At 43.1% G+C, this 18,050-nt stretch overlaps 1 protein-coding gene across 1 annotated transcript in view; it reads left to right on the forward strand.

The window, feature by feature from the left end:
- Positions 1-18,050, forward strand: part of LMLN (leishmanolysin like peptidase) — a 127,432-nt gene that overhangs the window by 103,988 nt on the left and 5,394 nt on the right. Inside the window, exon 17 of the mRNA XM_059920915.1 lies at positions 9,376-9,436. Coding sequence (XP_059776898.1) covers positions 9,376-9,396 — 21 coding nt within the window. The 3' untranslated portion in view covers positions 9,397-9,436. The remainder of the gene's footprint in view (positions 1-9,375; positions 9,437-18,050) is intronic.

The raw sequence follows: 18,050 nt of genomic DNA on the forward strand, positions 1-18,050 counted from the left end.
GTATTCACAGCGTTGTGCAACCATCACCACTATCTGTTTACAAAATTTTTCATCTCCCCAAAAAGAAATTCTGTACCCATTAAACAGTAATTCCCTTTCCCTACTCCCCCAGCCCCTGGTAACTTCTAATCTACTTTCTGTCTCTATGAATTTGCCTATTCTAGTTATTTCATATAAGTGAAATCATACAGTATATGTTCTTTTGTGTCTGGCTTATTTCACTTAGTATAATGTTTTCAAGGTTCATCAATTCTGTGGCATGTGTCAGAAGTTCATTTGTTTTTATGGCTGTAAGATATTTAATTGTATATCACATTAAATGTATATATCACATTTTGTTAATCCATTCATTTGTTAATGAACATTTGGATTGTTTCTACCTTTTGACTATTGTGAATAATGCTGCTATGAACATTGGCACTGAGTCCCTGATTTAAATTCTTTTGGGTTTATACTTAGGAATGGAATTACTGGGCCATATGATACTTCTATGTTTAACTTTTCAAGGAATCGCCAAACTGTTTTCCACAGCAGCTGTACCATTTTACATTCCCAGCAATACATGAGGTTTCCACTTTCTCCACATCTTCCCTGACATTTATTTTTTAAAATTTTATTGTAGCTCTTCTAATGGGTGTAAAGTGATATCTCATTGACATTTTGATTTGTATTTCTTGATGGCTAATGATGTTGAGCATCTTTTCATATGTTTATTGGTCATTTGTCTATCTTCTTTGGAGAAATGTCTATTCAAGTCCTTTGACTATTTTAAAATTGGGTTGTTTGTTTGTGGTTTATTTTGAACTTAAGGGTTTTGAAGGCCTCACCACTGTAGGTCACAGGCAGTCACTCTGCACTTTGAAGAGTTTCTTTACAACCTAGAGTTACTCTCAACCTAAGAAGACAGCCTCTGGTATCAAGGGTTGTCCATTTTTAAATTCAGGGCTCACTGGAGGAACTGATCGCTCAGCCATAGAGTTTGTCCCTCTGGTCCTATCATATCATAAGATAGATGAACCAAAAACTAAAATTAAAATAAAAACAAACAGGGAATTCCCTGGCGGTCCAGTGGTTAGGACTCTGCTTCCACTGCCGGGGGCCTGGGTTCAATCCCTGGTCAGGGAACTAAGATCTGTAAGCTGCGTGGCATGGCCAAAAAATAAATAAATAAAAATAAATAAAAAATAAAAACAGACAGAAGCAGAGGATAGGATTTGAAGTTAGTCTAGTTTACTGTTCCTCATTCATCAGTTTAACAAATATTTCTTGAGCACTTTATAAGCAACAAGCACTGTGCTAGGTACTGGGGGTACAGTGGTCAATGACACAGATGTGGGTCATGTGGGAGGCAGGATAATGGTCCCCAAAGCTGTCCACATCCTAATCCTGGAACCTGTGAAATATGTCACCTTACATGGCAAAAGGGACTTTGCAGATGTGATTAAGTTAAGGATTTTGAGGTGGAAAGATTATTCTGGATTATCTTGGTGGGCCCAGTGTAATTATAAGTGTCCTTAGAAGAGGGAGGCAGGAGGATCAGAGTGAGAGAAGATGGAAGCAGAGTTAGAGATTCGAAGACACAGTGCTGCTGGCTTTGAAGATGGAAGAAGAGGCCATGAGCCAAGGAATGCAAGGTGGCTTATCAAAGCTGGAAAAGGCAAGGAAGCACATTCTCCCCAGAGCCTCTGGAAGGAATGCAGTCCTGCCAACCCCTTGACTTTAGGACTTCTGACTTCTAGAACTGTAAGATAATAGATTTGCCTTTTTCTAGGCACTAAGTTTGTGATAATCTGTTATAGCAGCAGTAGGAAGCTGACACAGTTCTTCATCCCCCCATACAGGACACTGCGGTGTGGTGGGCAGCAATCAGCACACCTGGGTCTGACTCGTGTCGTGACTTGGGGGAAAGTTCCTTTATCACACTGAGACTCATTTTCCGTGTCTATAAAATGGGGATAGCAATGTCTGCCTCACAAAGTTGTTGTAAGAAGTAGAGATAAGTTATGTAAAACAGTGGGCATTTAGTAGGCTCTTAGTAAGCGGAAGCTATTATTTTTGCCATCACTGTTTATTTTCTTTTAAATGCTTTCCTTTAATTAGGGAAGAAGATGGGAAATCAAAGACATGGACCTTATTTAGAATTAGGATGTTGGAAGGGGAAGGGATTACAAAATGCTTACTTGGGAGTAATTAGGGGAGATTCTTTTCTAGGGGGCAAGTCCGTGGCCCCAGCTGCCCTTCCCGCTCGCTTTTCCTCTCTCTTAGTGACACTGTCCTGCTGCTCAGCCTCCAGGTATCATACACAAGGATTCTCTTCATCCCATTTTTTTTTAACTGCCATCAAGCCCTGCTTCCTTTTCTCCATCTAAACCCAACCACAAGACAGGCCCTTGTTTTGTTTATCCTTCTCAGTCATGATTCAGGTCATTTTGGTTATATTTGTTCATATTTGGTCATGTTTGCTTTCTTTATGCCATGTTGATACACAGTCTAGATTGATCTCCAGTCCTTGGTCATAACTTGTAATGACTGTGTCTTCCTTCTCATAAAGGACAGGCTCCAGCAGCCAGTTCTGCACTGGGTATCTCATTTTCTCTGCCTGTAGTAGCTCATTGGCCAGGATGGACACCTTACCCAAGCCAGGAATTAGAATTTGTGATCTAATCAGCCCTGACTCAGAACTAATTGGAACCATATCCATCAATCACTCTCTCAGGAGAGTGGTAACAACTATATAACACCAGGGGAGGGGGAGGGGAGGAGAGAAGAGCTCAGCAGACATGCAAGATGGCCCAATGCTTCTGCAGTTTCCTCTTCTACAGCTTTACTGTATTTCTGTCTTCAGATTCCATAAGAAAGGACTATACATATCCTTATACATTATACATAGTGTACATACATAGAATATACGTATACATAAATATGCATATCCATGTACATGAACATGTATATAGCATATACAAATACATATTGAAATAAATTTCTAGGCCACTCCTTCCCAGGGTACCATGTCAGCAAATGGAAATTTAGATAACTTTCATGGCCCTGTAAATGCTCCATGTGATCAGAAATGCAGCATATCCAGTCAGCCAACCCCCAAATGCCAATCTAGCTCTGGGCTCTATACTTATTTTCTTCTTCCTTCTCACCCCAGACAAGGTTGACTGTGTGGCCCCAGTTCATCAGATATTTTCTATTTTTCTCTTCTTTGTTCTTTATTCTTTATCCTATGAAAGCTATCTGCCTTCTGCCCCGTTTTGCAGTTCTCTGGACCCTTGGGAATGGAGGCTGCCTGCTTCATGAAGTGTTAAATAAGGTTTGTTTGTATCACCTAAATTGTCTTCCTTAATCATTTTTAATATACATTTCTCACTTTTCCCTTCAGCCAACTTTAAATGAATTCTGTTATGGCAACCAAAGGGTTTCAGCTAATTTAAAAGTAAAGATCTTTGGGGACAACGAGCTCTAGAATTAACCCTAGAGGAAAACCATGTAATATAAATGCTGCCATACATCCTCATCTCATTTTATTGTTGAGACAGAGGCCTAAAGACTTTAATGGCCAATGTCCTCCATCATCAAATGCCTTCATCCAAGAGAAAGTCTTTGGAAAACCACACAATGCAGTCATTACCAACATTGAACACTGATAAAAGCATTATATCGCTTCTTGAAATGTATAAAAAGATAAGATGAGTTCAGGATGTCCACAGCCCTGGCCAACTGATCTCAATTTCTCTTTGTGTGGAAAAAAAAGAAGCAATAAAAATGATGCACTCAAAGTTTCCTTCTTTCTTTCTTTCCCTTCCTCCCTTCTTTCTTTCCTTCTTTCCTTCTTTCTTTCTTCCTCTATTCTTGCAGGCCCAAGTTAGTCTGAAAAGAGGCACTTTTGAACGAAGATCCTCTCCATGGGTGCAGACATTAATGTTTCGAATACCTTGTAGGTTTGATTGTTCACACTAAGCTAACTCACCAAACCAGGCAAGTCCTACCATGTGTTTGTGCAGCCAATACCCCCTGTAGGAAAGATCCAAAGATTGAGTGGGAATATGCTGAATGCCTGCCTTGGGCCAGGCATCTGACTTCTATTCATTCCTCACAGTTATCCAGTGAGGAGGGTGGTGTTTTTCCCATATGACAGGTAAAGAGCTGAGGTTCAGGGTGGTCAAGTAATCTGTTCAGGATATCACAGATAAAATGTGGTGAATTCCATCTCAGTCTAGGGCCTGCAAAAAAATTTTTTTTAATATATATTAATTTACTTATTTGGTTGCATCAGGTCCTAGTTGTGGCAGGTCTGCAATTTTTAGTATACTAAGCACAACCTTCAGTTGAGAAGGACCTCATTCCCAGGAAAAGAGTTGTAGAGTTTTCCCACTAGGTCTGGAACAGAGCTCACGCTATAGCCTGTGTCAGGAAAATACTCTAAACATTTATCCAATGGACTTCCTATGGTTCTGTTGCTATGGATTCTAGGTGCTAACCTAAAACAATAAAACAGCTGGTTATTTTACCAGCAAAACAAGTTTATTCAGGAACAGCAAAGAATTGCAATTTGGGACATGCAACTATGGTGAACCACATGTAAGTCCCGTAAAGCAAAGGAGAGGAAACTCTTTTATAGAGGAGAAGGGAAGTTGAGAGGGACTATTAAAAGCAAAAAGTCCATTGGAAGAAACTTGGTGTTCTAAGTATAGTGGCTTTTCATTGGCTGACCTGTTGCCATGCAAGGAGAAAATCTTCCTCGTAATGGTGGTACTAAAGTAGTGTAACTTCCTGCCCGAGATGCAAGGTATGTCTTCCTGTTAGGATCTGTGTTGATGTCGAGTGGAACATGCATGAGAGCTCCCCTTTCTGGCCTCCCAACTCCATTTTAGTGAGGTTCCCCTTTATTAATTTTCACAAGGGTTCTACTTTCAGAGTTTATTATAACTGCCTTCTGAAGTGGTCAGTGAGAGTGTGAAGGGCTAGATGGAGAAGGCCTTGGGCTGGGGAGCAACCCAGTGTGGGGTTCTCATCTCTGCTTCTGATTCCTGTGCCTTTGATTCCAAGTCCATAACAAGGAAATAATAATTCTTGTCCATTCTACCTCACAAAGGACAAAGAGGAGGAGAAGTCACTGCCAAGAGTGAGTCCACCAGTGGGCCAACACACTGAGGTCCAATGTCCAAGGTCCCCTCTCACCCTTAGCAAGATCCCTGTGATGGCAGAAAAAAACGTGGCAGATTAGAAAACTCAGGCAGATGCCTCCTCTTAATGTCTATGTGCTTCTCCTAGCCCTACATACTATAAAGCTGCCCTTCCCTGGGGCAGGGCAGGGACCTAGCAAGACAAGCCAAACTGTCCAAGCCTTATCTAGGTCACCTTGAAGCAAGATAAGCAGGGCTTCAACTGTATTTCCTTGAACACAGAATAAAAGGACAGGGATGAGATTAAGTAGCAGGGAAAAATTAATTGCTCCCCTCCCCTAAGGCCTCCCATAAATGCTATTACAGCACTTATAACTATCTATCTTACTGTTTATTTTCATGCCTGTCTCCCTCTGATAGTGAGCAACTTGTAGTCAGGGATCTTTTCATGTTAACACAAGAAAAATGTGAATACATTTTCTGTGTTAAATAAAAATAAAAACATTATAGAGAAGCCTGGGGTCCTCTTTGACCCTCTTTTTGTTTAGCATCCCCAATCCCAGTCCTCTCCTGGGGAGTAACCTTACTTAGCAGGATAGTGTAGGTATTTTTCTATGTATTTCACCAAATGAGTGTCATACACATATGTAGCTTACACAAGTTCAATTTCAGCCAAAACAGAACAAAACAAATAAAACTCTGAGAGAGACATTGTAATTTAACTAGTACCATTCCACACACTGAGTCAATGGCCTGGAGAAGTGTGGGATGAATGACAGAATCCCTCAGTTAAACTCAGGTCCCTCAGCTGTCCTGGTGCTTCTCATAGTGTGACCATTTCACCACCCTTGGGGATGATTTTAAATATTTTCAAAGGTATTTCTGATAATACTTGATTTTTGCCTTAGACATTAACTTTTGGACCCAATCCCTATAAGAGTTGTACTACATACACCCACTCGGGCTCAGTGACACACCATGATGCCCAGTGCAAGATCTGAAATACAGCCATAAAGTTAATTCCTCTGTCGGGACCCACAAAACGGAGGCAACCCAGTGCTCTCCCACACACACACACAAATCTAAACCTAAGTCAGCAGCACTTACGGGAAATGCCTCACTGTCAAGGAAGCCTAACACCAATCTCAGTCCTCCAGCTCAGCTTTAGCTGGTTTACCTGACCCTAGAAAATAGGGCCCCCTAGCCAGTCATGCCCTGTTTCGTGTTGCCACTTCTAATGCAAAACTTGCTCTTGCCCAAAATCCCTGGGAAGAGCAGTCCACTGCTGGAGAGGCCCTGTACTTCCCCAGTCCATGGACTGCTTTCCCTTGAATAAAGGGCATCACACTAAATTGTTTTAGTTTTGTCATTTGACTCTAGGATGAATGCTCTGTAATTTTTTAGGACAGAGGAAAGGAAAGAAGGAACGATCTGGGAGTGGTGGTACCTTACGAAAGAAGAAAATCCTGGCTACAGATTATTCTGAGTAATGGTATTTCTGACTTTGCCAAGATGATATCCAGAGGGAACCACCACTCTGCTTATGTGTAATGTGAGTCTTAAACAGTGGCCATTTGGGGGCTACCTTTCAGAGCAGCAAGTGTGGGCTTTCTGTTTTGAACATGATGTCATGCTAATAGGGCCTCCATCAGCAGGAAATACCAATGACCCCTGTCCACATGAACTCCGTGATTCCAGAATCTGACTTCAGCCAGATGTACTTTTATTTATTTATTTTTTAATTTATTTAATTAATTTATTTTTGGCTGCGTTGGGTCTTTGCTGCTGCACGTGGGCTTTCTCTAGTTGTGGTGAGTGGGGGCTACTCTTTGTTGCGGGCTCTAGGCACGAGGGCTTCCATAGTTGTGACACATGGGCTCAGTAGTTGTGGCTCGCAAGCTCTAGAGCGCAGGCTCAGTAGTTGTGGCGCACGGGCTTAGTTGCTCCGCGGCATGTGGGATCTTCCTGGACCAGGGCTTGAACCCATGTCCCCTGCATTGGCAGGTGGATTCTTAACTACTGCGCCACCAGGGAAGCCCAGCCAGATGTACTTTTAAACGGAACCAGTTTGGCTATATTTTCTCTCAAAACCAGGGGAACTTTGGGCCTTACTCTCCTCACTACATTCTTGGGGATCTGGTCTCCTGGCAGGTACTTGGGGTTTTTAGGGTCCTGGTTGATGATTGCTATCAAATCTCTCCTACCCACCAGCTCCTCCTTAACCCAGAGTTTCACTTTACTATCAAATTTATTGTTTTTTGGATATTCGGGACAATGATTCCTGCAATGGGGAATTCCTTGCAAAGGAGAAGAAAAGTGGGTGGCTGATTCTTACAATGTTAAAGATTGTCCCAGAAAAAAAATAAATAAAATGGTCATCCCGGAGTTGGCACAGCCAGCTCAGAATTGCCAGATAATTTCCCATCAGATCTGGCCTTCCACAGGAAACAGCTGCATTAAGGGAACATCCTAGCTCCTGCCCAGCTGTTCCGGAGCGTGGGGCAGAGCAGAACTGAAAGCATGTAGCTAAGTACTCATTGTGTAAGCCTTTTAGCCCAGCAAAGGTATCAAAACCAGAGTTGTTCATCCCTTCTGAGCAGGATAGAAAATGGGGATTAGAAGGGCTGCTAGAAATAATCTAATCCAGACATGTCATTTTAGATTTTTTTTTCAATCCATTCAATTTACAAATGAGGAATTTGAGGCTCCAAAAGGGGAAGTGTCTGGTTCAAGATCACACGTTTGCATTATTGGCAGAGGGGAAATGAGAACTCAAGTCTTCTGACTTCTAATTCAGTGTTCATTCCTCAACACTGAGCTTTGGAAGCACTGGGTGAAACAAAATTAAACTTCATTCTTTATCCCCAGACATCTGAGCCTTTAATATGCTAATAAAGTCTTCAGACTTTCCCAAACTTTTTTGACTGGATTACTGTTTTAATACAGTGTCTATTTACATTCTCCAAAAGAGGATTAGAGGATTCCTCATAACAATTTAGGAAATGCTACCTATGCCATGCCATTACTGCTAAGTGCTACACCAAATAATTATTCACACATAATCCCTACGATCAACATTATGCAGCACTGATGCTGAAACATAGGATAATCAACCCGTGGCAAACATCACCTGTCATTCTAAAGCTCAGCCATGAGCTGTGCATCTCAAAATGCATAAGTGTGTGTGTTGGGGGAGGGGGAATGTGGGCAAGACCAGGGCTAATGATCAGCTCTTCGCCGAGGTGCAGTCCTTCCAGCATATGGGATTTAGGGCTGGTCAGCCTCCATTCAACATGCATTGGTTGCGCTTCTGAGACGTGTCCTAGATCCTTGCCCTCAAGGAGATCACAGTCAAGTAGGGGAGCCAGCACATAAAGGAGAACTGTGATGATGTAATGACAGGGACATGTACAAGACAAAGTTAAAGGTACTGAGGAGAGAGAGTGAAAAGTTAGGCCTGGAGAAGGGGTTCAGGGGCAGTGGCTAGAAAACTTCCCAGAGGGGTCTTTCCACCGGGTGTTAAAGGCCAAGTAGAATTCACTAGATGGCTGGATGGGATGGGGCGAGGCAAAGACGACGTACAAATGCAGAGAGGGGAGAAACACCATGGGTTTGGGGGCAGCTAGGTAGCTGAGTATTGCTGGTGAAAGGGGGGGCGTCACAGGGATATCTGGCAGGGAGCTGAGTATGAAGAGCCTTCCGCACTGTGCTGAGGTGTTTGGACTTCACCTGTGCATAACTGAAGGCGTTAGCCCAGTCTCTCTCCGTAAATACCGAGCATTCTGTGACTATGCGGAGAGTCAGCTACCTCCTCAGGTCAGACTAAGATTCCAAACTGCCTTGTGAACAGATGGCGTTGTGAGTGTGGAGCTTCAGAGAGAGACGCTGGCTGGGGCTGAGTTTCACAATACCCTCTTCTACCACGTACAGTTTTAAAATGGAAGCTACCCGCAACTTAGAGAAGCTACACTGTTCGAGAATTGTTGAAGAATTTAGAGTCAAAGCTATCCTTATAGCTCTTTTTGTGGTTAAGATAACTTAGACTCTGAGAAGTGAGGTGATACAGCCAAAGGTATCCGCAGTAGAACCAGGATGAGGACCTGTGTGTCCTGCACCCAAGACCAGGGCTTTTTTTTTTTTTAATTGCAGTTAAGTTATCCAAACCAAGAGGAGTTTATCATCAAGCTTGTTCCCATACATTTAGTCAACATCATTTATTCACTCTCTTCTGTAAATTTGGTTTTAGAGACGGAGGACTCATGGATGACAAAAACCTGGTACCTGTGCTGGAGGAGCCCAAGTCAAAGGTGAGGATATTAGGCCATGGGAGGCCCTGGTGGCTCTGGGGACTGACAGCATGCTGAGTGAAACAGGACGGTCCTTACATAGCTAGCTTCGGATGATCATTGTGTGAATATAGGCTCCAGGTTGCCTCTATAGAGAGAAGCCAGAAATCTAGATTTCTGAGTAAAATGTTCTGATTTTTAAAACATGGTAAGGGCCAAACAAGATAGATCTGCAAGTGAGTTTGATCTATGGCTGCCATTTTGTGATTCCTGTTCTAGGCAATTGTTTTATATATATATGCACACACATATATACACGCACACACATATATACACACACACACACACATATATAAAGGATCTTCCAGTGGGCTTGTTAAAAATACAGAATTCTTGGCTATATTCCAATATTTGGAATAAATAGGCCTGGGTTGGGACCCTTTAATCTCCACTCAGCAGAAACACTTCTGATGCAGGTGGTCCACAGACCACACTCTGGGAAACCCTGATCTAGCTGTTGTGTTTCCCACTTAGAAGCTTTCATCTCATCCTCTTAATCTTGGGTCCCAGAGGATTCATGCCGCTGATTTGACCGTGCTGCGGTTCAGTTAGGAAACGCTGTTGTGGAGGCCAAGCCGTATACATTCGGTTCATGTCGGTAATGACAAGCATCCCATGCAAGCTCAAAGAAGGAACAGCGGAGACAGACACAGGAAAAGGGCAGAGGTGTATAGGTAGTTTGTAGGAGGATGGAGGCAGAGAGAAAGCCCGGGTGGGAGGGGAGGGGTCGAAGTTAACTGCTTCATCACAACAATTCACTGCGGGTGTGGGCTTCAGAAGAGTCACCCACTGTTACACACTGACTCTAATCTCTGTCCCTAGCTCTCCAATTGCTTATCTGGCTAGATACTTGATCTGCTAAGAGATGGCCCAGGAGCCTCCCAGAGGAGAAATGATTCTCCGGGTTGCAGCAACACCCTCCCTCCCAGTAGACTATCTGACTTAAACTTTCACCTAAGAGTAACTGTTGGGGGCCATTTTAATTTAATTTTTAAATTAATTAATTTATTTTGGCTGCACCCGCGCGGCATGCAGGATCTTAGTTCCCCAACCAGGGATCGAACCCGTGCCCCCTGCAGTGGAAGTGTGGAGTTTTAACCACTGGACTGCCAGGGAAGTCCCTGGGGCCATTTCTGGATTCTCAGCAGGGGACAGGCTTCTTCACAGAGCATAAGTTTCAAGGGGAAGAGTATAGGTCATTGGAAAAGCAAAACTACAGGGACAGCCTTGACCTGGCCCCTGCTTACCATGCCAGCCCCATCTCCACACCTACACTAGTCTAGCAATCCCCACATTTGTGGATCTCACACTTAATGCTGTTTCTCATCTCCATGCTTTTGCTTGTGTTGCCCCCCTCCCAATGCCTGGGATGCAGTCTGTCCCTTTTTAACCCTCCTTCACCAGTTCAGTGCTTACTGTTTCATCATCTAAGACCCTCGTGACTACCAGGCTGGTCAAGTTCCGCTATCTGTGCTCCTGTGATGCCCTTTCCATACAGTTATCACTCCTTTACTACATTTGATTATATAATCCATTTGGAGATCCATCTTTGTCTTTGGACTGGGAGCTCTTGAGTGCAGGGCTACTTCTTATTCATTTCAGTATTTCTAGAGTTTATTCCAGTGCCTGGCAACAAGCAGGGGCTCAACAAACATTTACTGAATAAATGAGGTTTAACCACTCGGGAACTATGCAATATTAGCAAATCACTTAACCTTCTGGAGTCTAAGATTTTATCTGTACAGTAAGGTAATGATACCTCCCCCCCAAAGCTGTTAAGAGAATTAAGTGAGATAATGTACATAAAAGCATTTAGCATAGCACCTGGCTAAGAGGACGTGACCAATAATATTTTTTAAGCTAAAAGAAGATTGAAGAAATCATCTGTTCTAGCTTCTTGCTTTCATTAAGTCAGTCTCCTCATGCTGCAGGATCTAAATACCATTTTAGTTTAAAGGAAGAAGAAGGTAACCACGTGCCTCCTTCTGGGGATACACACTAGATTGGGTTTCAGAGAACAACACTCGGAAGGGCAAGTTTTCCAGAGTGCACTCTGCCTGGGTCACACCTAAGTAGATGAGCAGGGTTTGCATATGAAACCAAGTCAAATACTCCTTTTACCCAGACTCTCATGAAACAATAAACACTCCAGACTTCCACTACTCTTTAAATCAGGAAGGAAAAATGAAGCAGAATCAATGGTCCCAGGCTGACTATGTTCCAAAGATAGGATGTTACTTCTAAACTCTAACCCATCAGTCCTTCTTACTTCCCACACTTAAGATAATATCCATTTGCCTTTGAAATTGGGAGTGGAGGAAGAGTGAGTAGACATAGTGGAGAGGAAGATAAATTGGCTGGATAAACTGGCTGTTGTTTCATTGTAGTGACTGAAGTAAAATAAAATCAACATATCTTGTTTGTATCATTTTTACACTTAAATTTGCCCTTGAAATAAGGGTGGAAGCTATAGAAGGTCTTAACATATGGACGTATGAGCCTCCCCAAGTCTCATTTAAGACTAGAAGTTTGCCTTTTTTAAGGCAAACAGAAGGAAGCTGCCCAAATCCAGAGTGCAGAGGACCTATCCTCAGAGTGCAAGTCTTTGGACAGCTTGATTCAATCTAGTTCAACGCATATTTACTGCCTACTTTGGGCCAGGCACTGTGCTAAGAGCTGGGGAGACAGATACCGATAAGATGTGGCACCTGCCCTAAAGGAGCTCCCAGGCTGGGGCCCCCTTCCTAAATGATGTCCAGGTCTATCAGTGGATGTGCCGAGTGGGAATGACATATGCCATCTCCCCTCCTGTGCCTACACTCATTCCCATTCAGCTCCAATGCAGTCTCAGAATTGTTCTCAACATAGCACATCTGACTGACCACCTGGCCAGGAGTTGAATCTATCCCTACAGCTGGTAAAGTATGTGCTTTGGAAACAGGCAACTCTAAATTCAAACCCCAGCTCCAGCACATACGAATTGTGTGGTCTTGGGAAAATTCCTTACCATTCCTTGAGCTTCAATTTTCTCATCTGTAGAATGGGAAAGGCTTCACAACAACACTGTGAGTTGGCACTATTACTGTCCCCATTTTAAAGATGAGAAAACTGAGGCACAGATAGGGTACAAAACTTGCAGAAGAGCAAAAATAGAAAGAAGGAGAGCCAGAATTCAAAGCCAGAGGTCTATTTCAGATCCTGTTCTGGTAGCTGCTGGGCTACTCTCCTCTTAGGCTGGTCAAATACTCTCTAGGTGCCAAGAAGCACAGAACTGCCAGACTCGGATGAAATATTCAGTAGAGGGTTTATTAAGGGCAATATTCCATTGGCTGAGACATTAGCTCTGGTTGGAGACAGTTTCTTTTGTCTTCAAGTAAAAAAGGCTATGGTGGAGAGGCCTGCTGGATTTGCAAATATAAAGGCTCACGTCATATTTAAACTATGTGGCAGAGTCTGACTCTTGAAAACAACTCACCTGATAACAGAAATATGAGAGTCAGAGATCACTTGACACAGTAGTTCAAGCCCATCTGACTAAAAAATGTGCCTCTGGGGAACATTGTTAAAGTCACCACCCATTTCTAAGAGGATTCCACGGTGATCAAGGCACAAGTTTAAAAGTAAAAAAGAAAATAAGGCAAAACTTAACTCAGGACTGAGCCATATTAAGTGGGCTGATATTTGTAGACCTCTAGAACAGTGCCTGGCACCTAGTAAACATGAAGTGTTTTGTAAATAAATGAAATACAAACATGTGGGCGTGGAGGAAGACCTAGTCAAAAGCACCCATGCTTGGGTGGCAATTGATCTTTTTTTTCGCACCCTTCCCCCACTGACCTTAGAAAAAATCTTTTCACTTCTGAACCTCAGTTTTCTTGCTTGTTAAATGAAATTATAACAATTACAAATTCAACGGACTTGTAAGAACCAAATGAGACCAGTGAGATATAAGGATGAAAATATGTCATTTGTAAATCATAAAGCACCATACAAATGTCATTATTATTACTATTATTGAAGAACTAGAATGAGGTTCTGAGAGAGTCACATTTCTGGTGCTGGTGCCCAGGATTTTCTGCCCTTCTCCCCAGCCCCCTCCCTGGCACAGCCCAACCCCTAGCTGAGGGCCCAGCCAAGTAGGGAGTAGGGGAGAGCTGTGTCCCTGGCACCCGGGGCCGTAACACAGCGTGCCCTCTCTCCTTCTTTTGCAGAGCCAAGGACGTACAGAGTTATTGGGAGTAGCTGCATCTTGTGCGCCAGGTCAGCAACATTCAGCGTTAGACAGACTTTTGTGGACTGCCCTGAGAACCCAGTGACCCAGGGTAACCTCATTCCTGTGGGCCCTGGCATTGTGAGTTTTAAATGACTGGCTTTGTAATTACACTTCACAATCCATAACCTATTCCAGAAGAGGGGACTGCTTATGCAGAACCAAATCGAACTGCTTGAACTATGGTGTGTCCATCAGAAAAAAGTACAAAACCATGGCATTACCATAAACTGTGAGAATTACCGCACAGAAAATTCCCTTTTCTTTCTCTCTCGCTCTCTTTTTTTTTTTTTTTTTTTCCATTTTCTTTTACTGTTCGGGAGAGAACCATAGTTACCTATTGATTTGTCTCTAAGGTTAAATCAAGGGGAAAAAAGAAAGTGACTCCTCAGGAATATGTGAAAGACAACAACTCCATGGATGCCATGTGTAGGATTTAGCTACCACGAAGGGCAAAAAGCAATATAAAGCCACCAAGGAAAGATGCAACTGCAAGGTAATAAGGAGGAAGTCTGATATGGCCCATGAATTTAAGAGGGAAGCAGAAACCCCCAGGCTGATGGCAACTCTTTGTAAATACAGCTTTTAAGCTACTTTCCAGTACGCCATCAATAGCAGAGGTCAATGATTTCTGTCTAGAAATATTTAGACAGGTTTCTTTACCTGAAATAATGTGAGAAGGTAATTAACATCAGATGTTATTTCATTTACACTCCCTAAAACTCCAGCAGGTAAGTATTAATAACCCACTTTTAATAGGTTAGAGAACTGATTCCTAGGGATGGTGTGTAGTTTGCCCAAGGTCATACAACTGTAAAATGGTAGAGCTCTGGCTAAAGAATTGTCTGCCTTTAGTCAGTGGTCTTTCAGTCACGCCATGTTGTCTCCACCGTGTAGCCCTATGATAGAGATGCACTACCGAACTTGCAAACGGTAGACAGGAAGAGGATCAGTCTGGAAAGTAAAATTTGGTTCTCATACATATAGTAGGGAGTTCAGTCCACCTTGGTATAATGCCTTTAGGTATCTGACAACTGATGGGTATTTTATCTGGGAGATGCTGTTCTATCTGGTTCACTTATTCATAGAAGAATCATTTGTTTATTCAACATACATTTATTGTACCAAGCATTTTTCTAGGCAGTAGGGATAGAAAGATAAGAAATAGTGCTATGCTCCATAACTTACATGTATGTTATATATATTCTTTTCTGTGTATCAATAATTATGGAAAAAATGAACCCACTTGCCCTGTGGAACTTCCTTTCCAGTGAGGCTGTAGAGGACCAATTGTTAAGTGCACTATAAGTGCTGTACTACAGGCATGGGGCGCTTTGAGAGGTCAGTGCTTTCGTCAGTGTCAGCAATTATTCCTAAGGCAAATTCACACACATGCAAATAAGGCATCTTGGGGAATTCATTTTAACCATGTTTGGAATACTTTCAGACTTCAAAATTGTTTTGGCAACAGGTTTAGACAATAAAGACCCCTAGGGAATTCCCTGGAGGTCCAATGGTTAGGACTCCTCACTTTCACTGCTGAGGGTACAGGTTCAATCCTAGTCTGGGAACTAAGATCCTGCAAGCCTCAAGGCGTGGCCAAAAAAAAAAAAAAAAAAAAGACCCCCATACCTGTGCTGTCCTGGCACAAAAAACCAAACGAGTGGTGTAGGCTAAGTTTGGCTCAAATCCTAAGATGATTCTGATCTTCCCAAAGACATAGTGTATGCCAGCTAAGTCCCCAGATGTGTTCCAAGTGTCACAGAAGATTTTGTGTAGCTAAGGATCACAAATGAGCTTTCTTATTGTCGGAGTGTTTGAGGCTGAGAATGAACACTTTGCATGGGACCTCTCTTCCCCAGCCCAATACTTTTATATATGTGAACATGATTTAAATAATTGGGTATAGCCTAAAACAAACGCCAGGAATTAATAGATATAAGCACTAGAAGAATCATACACTTGTTCATTCATTAATGTATTCATTCATTCAATATTTAGCATCCAACAGGGCCTGTGCTTCAGTGGGGAATATGAGATGAACACACCTCTCAGCTCCCAAGAGCATGCACTCTAGAGGGGCAGGCGAAGCGTGAACACAGACACTTTGTGCAGAGCGAGCCAAGAGCCCACAGTGGCTGTTGGAACAGGTGGGCTTTTTTTTTCTGAGAGTAGAGCAGGACGTTATGTTAGAATTTGGTTTTGGAGAAGGAGGAGGAAGGTACTAAAAGCAGAGAGCAGAGGGACTTCCCTGGTGGCGCAGTGGTTGAGAATCCGCCTGCCAAGGCAGGGGACATGGGTTAGAGCCCTGGTCCGGGAAGATCCCACATGCTGCAGAGCAACTAAGCCCGAGCGCCACAACTACTGAAGTCCGCGCGCCTAGAGCCTGTGCTCTGCAACAAGAGAAGCCACCACAATGAGAAGCACACGCGCTGCAACGAAGAGTGGCCCCTGGGACTTCCCTGGTGGTGCAGTGGATAAGAATCTGCCTGCCAATGCAGGGGACACGGGTTCAATCCCTGATCCAGGAAGAACCCACATGCCACGGAGCAACTAAGCCCGTGTGCCACAACTATTGAGCCTGCACTCTAGAGCCCGCAAGCCACAACTACTGAGCCCACGTGCCACAACTACTGAAGCCTGCGCGCCTAGAGCCCGTGCTCCGCAACAAGAGAAGCCACTGCAATGAGAAGCCCGCGCACCACAACGAAGAATAGCCCCCGCTCGACGCAACTAAAGAAAGCCCCCGTGCAGCAATGAAGACCCAACACAGCCAAAAATAAATAAATAAAATAAGTAAATTAAAAAAAAAAAAAAAAAAAAGAGTGGCCCCTGCTCACCACAACTAGAGAAAGCCCACGCGCAGCAACGAAGACCCAATGCAGCCAAAAAAATAAATACATAAAATAAATAAATTTATTTAAAAAAAAAGAGAGAGCAAGAGTAAGTGCAAAGCCATGTAGCTGTGAAAGAAACTGATGGGTTCAGGGATGGCGACAAGTCACGTGTGGTAGGAAAAGCAGAGCACAGGCACAGGAGCTGAGGCTGCAGAGGAGAGCAGGGACAGATCATGAGGGCTCTTACACTGAGGAGCTCAGAATGTGATGGGTAGACAAAGAGGCACAAACTGTAAGAAACGTTTAAGCCCAGGAGTGCCACAGTCATATTTGCATTTTAATAGATCACTGAAGAAGCAATGAGAACGATTACAAAGGGCGAGAACAAAGGTAGGGGACCACTTAGAAGGCTACAGCAGTGACTTGACACAAGTAATATGAAAGCCTTTTCATTCTCAGAAATTTAAATGATACAGAAGCTCTTCCAGGAACAACACATTATCCTACTAATGGATACTTAGGCTGTTTCTAATTTTCTTATTATAAACTATGAACATGCTTGTACAGACAGTTGTTCAATAAATTGCTTATGAAAAACACTGTGTCTTTAAAAAGCTAGATAACCATCATCTTGTCATGGCTAAATTGATTCTTCCAGGAGTTAAGGGATGTATAAAATGGTAAGGTAACTCTTTAAGATTACTTCAGGACTGAGACCAGGATTATGGAGAACAATACTCAGTCCATCAGAATCCAGTTTGATGTAGGGAAGAACTCTCACAGCTCTGGTTCTGGTCTGAATGTTTGTGTCTTCCTCAAATTCATATGTTTAAATCCTGACCCCCAGTGTGATGATATTAGGAGGCTGGGCCTTTGGGAGGTGATTAGGTCTTGAGGATGGAGCCCTCATGAATGGGATTAGTGTCCTTATAAAAGGGACTGCAGAGCTCTCTTGCCCTTTCCACCATGTGAGGGCACAGCAAGAAAAAAGCTGGCGTCTATGAACCAGGAAGAGAGCTCTCACCAGACACTGAATCTTGGACTTCCAGCCTCTAGAACTGTGAGAAATAAATGTTCGTTGTTTAAGCCACCCGGTCTATGGTATTTTTGTCATAGCAGTCCAGACAGACTAAGACAGCTCTCATGGACGTGCTTGGGAAGCAAAGGTGAACAGGATGAAAATGTGATTTATTTTTCCTCTGAGGCCTGGACCTAAAGAAGAAGCTGGTGACAAAGGGGAGAAATTGGGCTGAATGGAAGAGCCTTTTCAGAGCTCACACATGAAGCTGATGGACCAGGCAGCACCCAGGAGGTAGTGTCCCACTGGGTCCTGGAAGGTCATTTGGACATTTGAGGCTTAAAACAAGTACTCTCCACTTTTCCCTCTCTGTGGCAACTGTCTTCCTAGTGGCTTCTTGTTAACACTTGAAACAACTGAAACCCTTCCAAGGTCTGGGTCAGGTTTGTT

This window comes from Balaenoptera ricei, chromosome 4 (genome assembly GCF_028023285.1).
Source record: "Balaenoptera ricei isolate mBalRic1 chromosome 4, mBalRic1.hap2, whole genome shotgun sequence".
In the NCBI taxonomy this organism is placed as follows: Eukaryota; Metazoa; Chordata; class Mammalia; order Artiodactyla; family Balaenopteridae; genus Balaenoptera; species Balaenoptera ricei.